This window comes from Trichoderma reesei (genome assembly GCF_000167675.1).
Source record: "Trichoderma reesei QM6a unplaced genomic scaffold TRIREscaffold_1, whole genome shotgun sequence".
Lineage (NCBI taxonomy): Eukaryota > Fungi > Ascomycota > Sordariomycetes > Hypocreales > Hypocreaceae > Trichoderma > Trichoderma reesei.
The window spans coordinates 1,029,089-1,038,661 of NW_006711148.1; the positions used below are offsets into that span (position 1 = coordinate 1,029,089).

At 50.1% G+C, this 9,573-nt stretch overlaps 1 protein-coding gene across 1 annotated transcript; it reads left to right on the forward strand.

The window, feature by feature from the left end:
• Positions 1–321: 321 nt before the first annotated feature.
• Positions 322–807, forward strand: TRIREDRAFT_1818 (uncharacterized protein; the record flags this gene model as incomplete). Its single annotated transcript, XM_006960859.1, has 1 exon — positions 322–807. The coding sequence occupies one exon, from the start codon at positions 322–324 to the stop codon at positions 805–807; it is 486 nt and encodes a 161-aa protein (XP_006960921.1).
• Positions 808–9,573: the final 8,766 nt, after the last annotated feature.

Sequence of the window (9,573 nt, forward strand, 5' to 3'; positions counted from 1 at the left end):
CCGCTGCCCTCGCCTCAATCGCATCTCGTCTCCTCTTGCTTCTGCTTCCTATCCAACCTCAGCTACCATCTTCTCTTCTACCAAGACCTCCTGTCCTCTCTCCTTCAAGGCATCACGAAGGCTCAACCTCTTTATTATACCACTATAATAACCCACCTTGGCCCTTCGCCCACTTTCTGCTCTCGGCCTCTGCCTCTCTTGACTCACCACCACAAACACACAACTTAACAACCGCCTCTGTTGTACACCAACAAGCAAGCAACTTTCAACTCGAACCTTTTACTCCTCCTCCTCTCTTTTCACAATCAAATCACCGCTACAATGGCCCTCGACATGTGGACCCACGAGTTCTGCCTCGCCTGCGACCGACAAGTCCAGGTCGACGGCGACGCCTACTGCTCCGAAGCGTGCAGAATGGCCGACTTCGAAAAGACCCCCTCTACACCCAGCTCGCAGGCCAGCTCGCCCGGCTTCTCTCCAGTCTGCTACGCCTCCTCAGGCAGCCTCTCCAGCCGACCTGCGCCCACCAAGTTCTACCTGCCTCCCGCCTACGACTTCAATCGAGCCCAGCCCTACGGCTCAACACCTCGGACGTCTGCTTCCTTCAGCGGCTACACCTCCGACATGTCGCCCGCGTCGACACACCGGGGCCTGACGCCCTCGAGCTCACACAGCAGCCTCTGCTCTATGCAGAGCGTGTCCTCCACCGCCGAGTCCAGCCAGCTGTCAGACAAGGCACGCAAGGAGCTGCGAGCATACGCCGTTTCCTTTGAGCAGGTCAGACTGCAGCGCCGGCGATCATACTAAGCAACCACGCATGCCTCCCACGCACGAACACATACACACACACTCTACACTCTACATCACTCTACCGCTACGCAACTCCAACCCCCCCAATCAACACACAATATGACCTGATACGAAACCACCTTACCACTTCTTGCTACATCGCTCTTGTCTTACACATACTTTTATCTTTTCTTTTTTGTTTCCTTGTTCTGTATCAAGACGGACATTACACGGAGCACCGCATACCCCCAAAAGCACTTTTTTGCCTCTTTTGGATTTAGTTAATCGAGGGCACTGTCTTCTACACTCACCTCTTTCTTTTGTCAATGGAGTTTCTTTTATCACGGAATGGTTGGACTCAATGGACCCCGCCTTGGGCGTCTTGTATACCACAACTCACACAAACAAAGATTGGGCGGAGACTTGATATTAAACTGTTTATTATTAGCATGGCACAAAGGGAAACACATTTGGGTGCTGGCGGGAAACACATTATGATATTTGGGACATGATCAGCGGCGCAGACCAAGACTTGGGAATCAAAGCAAAGAATGATGGCGCAGACAAAGGCAGTCGGCGAGCTGCAAAGCCGCCTAGCCTATGGAATTTACCTTTTGGGGGGAAAAAAAGAGCCGAAAGGACCAAGGGGAAGGGGATCCCAAAAAACGCGGTGATAGGACTGGGAATTGGATAGCTATCGAAGCTGAGAAGCTTTTTTGCATCGCAATGAATAGAATACACTGTCTCAGACTTGGTCAAAAAAACTCTCGCAACTTGTCTCGCCTGTGATGCCATTGGTCTGGGAGATTGGGCAGCGGTCGAAGGCGTGCTCCAGTGTAGTGGCGATTTGGCGGCGCGGGTGATGGTGGTGACGATGATGCTGATGGTGCTGAGTGAGCAGCGACATCGGATTGACGACGCATACCGTGGACGCTCAGACGGATGATGCCCAATCTCGGGATACGAACTACATGGAACATTGCAGCCCTTTTTTTTCTTTGTTACTCGGCAGATGCGATTACGCACATTGTGCTGTATAACAGTGGTATATTCCGTATAGACTACATGTTGCCGAGTGAGGCAGAGTAAGTTCCTGAAGCAATGTAACTGGAAGTTGTATCACTTGAGGTTCACTGCTTGTAAGGCACCTATGCGAGGAGGAGGAGGACCCTCGACCAGAGAGAGAGAGAATGCCCAATGCAACTTGCAGCATCGCAATCTTTGCACTTTGCCGTCCAAGACTTCCTTACATTGTGGGTTTTTTCCGATTGCGTACCAAATGCGCGATGCTCAGCAGCAAGACAAAAAAAAAAAAAAGAAAGCAAAAGCAAATGCAAATGCAGAGGCCATGCAATGCAAGGCGAGGCGAGGCTCGGAGCAATCGGCTTAAAGGAAGAACACACGCACACACACAAATTGTGACAAGCGAACGCAAGGGAGAGACTTTTGAGCCGATGAGCGGTGATGGGGAGAGAGAGAGAGAGCCTACGGTAGCCGTGCCTGACCGAGTGGGGGAGACATGAGATGGTGGGAGCTTCAATTCAAAGGGAGGGGGGCAAAAAAAAAAAAAAAAAAAAAGGATGGCTTTGTGATACTAGTATGAGCTTTTCTTTTGGTGTGAGGTTCGTTGGGTAGTTGGTGTTGCGCGAAAGGGAAGCTAGGAAATGTGCCTGAATGGAGTGGCGAATTGGTTAATTAAAAACAGGCCATGGCCTCTACCACTACCTACTAGATGATAGCAAGGGAAAGGGAAGAAGAGGAAAAACGCTTCGTCTGAGTGACGAGACACCAGAGAATCTTGCTTTGGGGGTGGTTTGTTTCCCTGCCCCCTTGTAATTTCACGATAGTGGCATAAAAAATTCTTCCAATGTGTGTTTGTGTGTGTGTGTTTGTGTGTCTTTGTTAGGGGGGGTTAATTGGCTTTGAGCCTTTGATTCGATGTACAGACTGGGATGCTATTCGATAGCTCAGTTGTAGGCAAGTTGTTTCTTGTCTCAGGCTGCGGAGGTAGCCGATGCATGTTATTCGATAGGTAGGTAATAAGGCGGCATCGTCAGACGGACGGGCTGCCTTGACCTGAGAATTTCTCTCAGCTTGCCTTGTTTCTCTCCTCTCCCCCCCCCTTGTTGAAAAATTCTTCAGTCACTTTGCCCTACCCCTGGGATTTTGTCTATTGTTTTTGTTTCTATTTTGGAAGAGATAGAGAAAATAAGACATTTGAATCCTGCCGTACGGGGGCGCTGAGGCGAGGTTTCTGCTGCCTTGTGGTTCCCTTGTGAGGCTGCGGCCCAAACGGGGGAGGAAGGATATGGGGCTGGTGTTACATGGATTTTTGAGGTGGTCCTTGTACATATGACTTGTAAGACTCGTACGTTTCTTTGCTAGGGAGTTCATGTGCAATTATGTGTCAAGATGTCAATGCGTCGTCGCATCGAGATGCTTGTCTTGTTATGGGGATGAAACAAATCAACAGGACGTAGCATCGGGACGAGGTACATTTTACTGGTGCTACCTAGTAGTGCTGTATGTATGTGTGTACAAAGTACAAATAGGTAGGCAGCAAGGTGGACTTCACATGTTGTGATGTTCATTCTGGATGCCTTGCTGGGAAGCTGATAAGGGTTTGAGCTGCCTTTTTCAACAGGGGTTCGGGTACGTATACATGGGAGGGCTGTGAGATGTGGTGAACTGTAACAATGATTTGCTGCCAAGATGGAATCGCAAAGAATAGACACTTGGGAGATTTCGTCAGAAGGGATGAAAAGAGAAAGAAAAAAAAAAATCTGCATCTGCAGGACGAGGAAAGCAATTGCCTCTGATTTGTCCAATCTCAGATCAACCCTCGAAAATCTGCCAACTCATCGGCCCACAATAGAGATGTTTTTTCCCCCCCCTTCTTCTCTCTGACGATGCTTCACTTGTCATGTATGTATGTATGTACACGCACGCACGCACGCACATGCAGAAAGTGTTTTTTTTTCCCTCTTCTTTTGACGACACACCCCCCGGAAAGACATTTCATGGATGAGGCATTCGCCGGCTGGCCGGGAAGTGGACACTCGGAAGGGGGGATCCGGAACGTGAAGGGGGGGGGGGAATAAAAGACGAGAGCCGAGTTTGCTGGGATGCTGCTGCATGAGGTTGATGTTCAATCGGGAACGTGTTGGGCATTACCATCTGCTCCATGGACACGGCTGTTAGTCTAAGTGGCTGTATGTAGTAGTATGCATGTTTACTGTACGGAGTTGCGGGTAGCAGAGGTTCAGTTCGGAGTGGATGAACAAGCAAGCAAGCAAGCAAGCACACGTGCGTGCCATCTCGCCGTCTGTATGGCATCGAATTGACTACTATTACATAGTAGTACCTACCTACTGAAAACAACTACTAGAGCAATAAAGCTACCTTGATGGCATCGACTCCATAGGACTACTTCCATCTCAACTTAAACTTGAGTTTCGCCTCCCAGTCTCTGGGGCAGCGGAGCGACGATGTGGGCTTCGCGGCCTGTTAGTCAGAGGACAAGCAATAAAAAAATCCTGGAGAGAGCTTCAATTCTTCATTTTTGCAGAGGAGAGTTTGCCGCGCTATTCCCAGTCGGAACTAGGGCTGGGCTGAACTGGGCTGACTGGCACTAGCGGCATCGCGGGATCTCGATCTAATACATATGCGGACTTGGTCGAATGGGGGAAGACGATTGGTTGTAGTAGTAGGTAGTATGTAGATTGTACCAAAGTAATCTGATGTGAGACCGAATCGTGTTAAGAAGAGGCGAGAATTTGCATCAAAACCATCGTATTGCTGTCTATGCATTATCGTATGCGCTTCTTCTCTTCGCTTTGAAAAGGGGTGTGTGTATGTGTGCCCCTTTTCCCTCTCTTTTGCCTTCCGGTGACATTCTTCAGTGGTGATGATCCAGGGGGGTGTTCACGATACTAGGTAGGAAGAGGCACTGACTCTGTGTACGCGAGCGAGCGAGCGAGCGTTGTCTTGGAGTTGGGCGACGGCCTGCAATAGTACGAGTACTACGTCCGCATCCTCAGCTTGTCTCGTCCAGTGCTGTCTTGTCTTTTTCGATCTTGGATGGCAATCGAACGAATAGAAGGCCTTCTGCTGCCGCAGTGTGCGCATAGGTCCCAAGGTATTATTAGCACAAAGCCTCCTGAGATGCCACCTCATCACACACTTGCACTAATCCGTCCTTCCATGATGCCTTCACTTCCCCTTTTTGTCGTCTTAGCAAGCAAATAGGCATTCTCCTATTCTCCGCCGTAAGAAAAAGAAACAAGCACTCCCATCATTCCCGTCATGAGCCGTCAAGCCTTTTTCTGCGCGCCCCCCTTGCCCGGTGCCCTGTACTCGGGTCCAAGCTAAGAAATAGAAGAAGAAAAAAAAAAACAAGCCATAATTCCAATCTAGCAACCAACAGCCCTACAATACGATCATAGCCCAACCCGCCGAAAATATTACTCCGTCATGGATTTCCCGTTGGCTTTTGGGCTTTTCTGTCGAATACACAGCAGGGAGGAAAACTTGTCTGTTGCTAGGCCAAAAGTTGTCCTCCACCAACAACAGATTTCCCGTCAATGGCATTTAGCCAGCAAATCACGTCCAGTGGGCGTCTTCTACCGGCGCCGCCTCTGCCGCCTCTTGGGTCCGGCTGTCGCTAGATGAGACGGGACAGCTTAGAGGAGGAGCTTGTACATAGAGACGGGCTGCTGGTGGTGGCGAAACCCCCCCCCATGGAGCTGGGGAGGGAAAGATGAGAAGCCCCAACCGATTCGTGACGAGCTTGACGAGCTACTATGAACAACAATCGCAGCAGTAATAGCAGAGACTACCGTAAGTGTAAGAGCTACAAAGGAAGAAACACAAGGCACCGTAATCCGTCGTCGTATCAAACGACTTTACGGCTCTCACACCTCCGTCATGCCTCATACAATCATTGATCCGGCAATCAACTGCATAACTTGTATCATCCTATCTCCCCCCCCTTTCCGCATCTTCCTCTTCCATTCCTCTTCTTTCTTCAGGGGACCAGCCCCCCCTACTCCGGCACTCGCCTCACCAGCCCAGAAACAAACTTTCCTCGCTCCTGTGCCGATATCCTGATCCCTCCCCCAATCCTTCTCAGTAATCCGTCGATCCCTGAGGGAATCTTACGATCGGTGGCGTGAGCCGGGCGCGACCGGCTCTTCCGTAGTGGCTGCTCTCCGATTCGCTCCCTCAGCCCTGGGTTCTCCCCTTTTTGTCCCGTTTCAAGGGTTCTGGGATCTCCCTCTTTTCCCTCTCTTCTCTCCTAACTTTCTTCATGCAGTAAGATTTTCCCCTGTAAACACCTATCTGTGACGTGCTGATGTGTGACATTTCAAGCATTGTCATGCCATGTGTCCCACGAGATTGGCGATGGGAATTTTCCCTCAGCCTCAGGGGAGGGGGGTGCATGAAATTCTGGTCAGTCGTCTTGCATGATGTGTTTGAAACAAGTGAGAGTTTTTGTAAGCACATTACTTTGAAACGCGGCGCTTGCTGCCGTGCTCCGTAATGCATAAGGTAGGCTTTGGCTGACTTGATACTATACACATGACGCATAAACGGAGTTGAATCTTTGAATGACTTCTTCTTCTGACCAGCCAATTAACCGACAGTAACCACAAACCTCAAACACTACTACAAGCGTAGTGCTCAAGTAAAGGAGTGGCTATAGCCATACAGATCCACTTCCATCTCGAGATCCTCTCTCCACAAGTCCACGGCGGCATCAAGCCCGACATCCCTCAACCCAAACACCGTCCCGGCCATCGGCCAACTTCAGCTCAACAATTCCCTTGAAACTCCTCCCATATTTCAAATCTCCTTAGCAAAGAATATACTACCCTGAAACTCTAAACGTCGCTCCTTTGGTGCTTAGTCTCTTCCCCTCCCCTTTCATCTCGCCACAGCAAACAAGCCAATTCAAGCCACCACACCACCACTACCACCACGAAACAACAAAACAGACTTTGGCCATTCAATCTTAGCCTTCACATCCATCTCCTAATCAACATCTAGAATAAGCAACCAACGCCATGGCTTCCCACCATTCCATGACCGCGCCACGGTCTTTCCCCAAAGCCCGGTTCGCACACCCTCCTATAGAAACCACCATTGCCCGTTGAGGACGGATCTTCATCAAGCTAGAGGAACTGAATAGCCTCCTATTCGTAGCTCCCGCCCCCCCCCCCTCCAGAGGGATCACAGGATCCCCAGGACTTGGACTTGGGACAAGTCTCAACAAGCCACAACCGCGGGGCTTTGGGGGGGAGAGCAAGCTTGGCGAAAGTCCACTACTACTCATCACTACCTCTGTATGTAGTCTGTGCCATGATAGTTCTGGGGAATGTTAAGTTTGCCACCTCTATTTCTCCGCCGGCAACTACTATACTATGGAAGCGAGAGCCAGAGAGAGGCTGTACCTCAGCTTAGTTCTCCATCAAAACCCAAGCCATCCTCCATACCCAGCCATTGTCCATACAGAGAGCACAGGCCTGGATGAATACCAAGCCCCCCGAAGATTATCGGGTCAAGCCAGAGAATCAAGGTTGAAACGGTACTGGCGAAGCTCCAAGTTGGCTTGGGCTCGCCTCCACAACGGCTGGAGAGGCAAACTCACTCCCCTTTGATGAAGAAGGAGACGATGATGATAGAGAGACACCTGGTTAGACAGAAAGGAACTTGACGAGCAAGTACCTCTTCTCCAAGTCACTCGCATCGCATCCGCAAAGTCCATGCAGCTCAGCTTTCCGCTGTGGACCTCTTTCAGGACCAGAAACCAACCAGTCACCACCAGACACACAATCCCCATCATCATCATCATCAGCATCAAACTGTAGAAAACCGCCAAACGAACCACTCAAGTCTCTCCAACTCACAAGCTCACGCCCCATCAAAGCTATCCATCGTCCAACCTACGCACAGTATTCTAATGTTGACTCCCAAAACGGCCACACGCATGATTCTACGCTTCCCAAAGGCTCACCAATAGGAACAACAACCGCAACAACAACAACAACAACCACTCGTCCCTACCAATCGCCCTCTCTTCAGACTAATGCACCACCACCCTTTCCCACTAAAAGAACCCCCCTCCCCTCGAAAATGGTGAGGGGGATCATGCAGAAAAGAGAGAAAAGTAATCAGGCAGCGAATAGGAACTGTCCGCGAGATTTCTACCCCTTTATTGACAGCGAATGTCTGCAGCAGCAGGGGCTCAACTCAGCTGTGGCCACGTCGAAGAGCCTCGGCCCGTTGCAATTTGGACATACTGTAGTTATCATCAACCCGCAGCATGCATCTCCGTCGTCGTCATCATCATCATCACAGGAGGGAGCGCCATGCTGGTCTTGTATAACGTCATGCATGTTTGTACATATACTATGTCTTGTGTATATTTGTGTATCTATTCCTCTGTGCCGTTCTGCGTAATGTTAGGACGAGGCGCAAGGAGGCATCATTGAGGCGTACGGTTCCTGTGGCATCAAGCCATGTCGCAGCCTCGTCACCTCCCACCGAACTCGAGAATCCATTCCTCTACAGGGGTAATTATGAGAACAAGTAAGAAAGTGATGGAAAGGAAAAACGAGGCTACGCGGCCCTGCAGCTGCATGTGAAGTGCATATATGCCTCCCATCCCACAGCCCACGATACACAATCCCACTACTACCTAATCTACAACACTCCGTAGGTATCAAGAAACACACACATTGCGTGAAAAGTACATATCTGTACCAATTGTTATATGCACGCTGTAAGCCTTTTGTCTCCTCAACATCACTGCCCTCCCTCACCTATAAGGTCCTCCTCTCACATTTCTTTCAGCCCAACAGAGACATCAAGGCGGAGGAGTCAACCTACAAAGAAACCTCGCCATGCATCCAATCCCACCCAGCAGAAAAAAAAGCCCACAACTTCTTACATGCCTTATACACACACACACACACATACATATGCAACAATAACAACATGCGTAGTCAGCTTGCGGCCAATTGGCAGCACATAAAGATGCCCTGCAAAAAGTCCTCTTGTAACAGACATGAGATTGGCTCCCTTGTCCTGAGCAGAGCGGGCCACTTTTGAACGTGTGATAGAGAAACCACTCAGCTTCATCTCTCTCTCCCTCTCTCTCGTTGGCTGAAAGACAAGCCCCCCTCCCTGTGGACCGTCAAATATGCAGCAGCAGCAGCAGCAACTTCATACGTTTGCCACATTTTGTAGTATCACGCATCCTCTAAGCCGCTGTCACTCTCAACTCCTGCAGAGCTTGCCCACTAGGAGATGCCGAAGCCGACTTTAACATCGGCAAACGCCCAACTATCAAATGACAGCCACGGAAAACAAACAAGGGGGGGGGGGGGGGGGGGGGGGGGGAAGCGATATCACTTCGTATAAGCAACGCCTCACCTGAGCCTATCGGCTTCGTTTCGCAGCACCCGGGGCGGGTGACACTTGGGGCGTCGAGGAATGAATGCGACAGAAGGAAAGGGAAATAGACATCATATTCGTCAAGGGCTACCATCACCATGCATCTATCTATATACATGACATGTGTTTTCATCCCGCGCCTCATTAAATCATACAGAAACTCCCATCATGCACCCCGCCCGGCTCACGTATTTGTACCCTCGAATTTGCCAACAAACGCTTGCATGAAGCGGCAGCTTGATATATCATCTTCACGACAGGGCTTCTTTCTCCTGTGTACTTTAGTCGTGTAAGCGGCCCCTCACTTCTCACCTGGCCAGTGGCCAT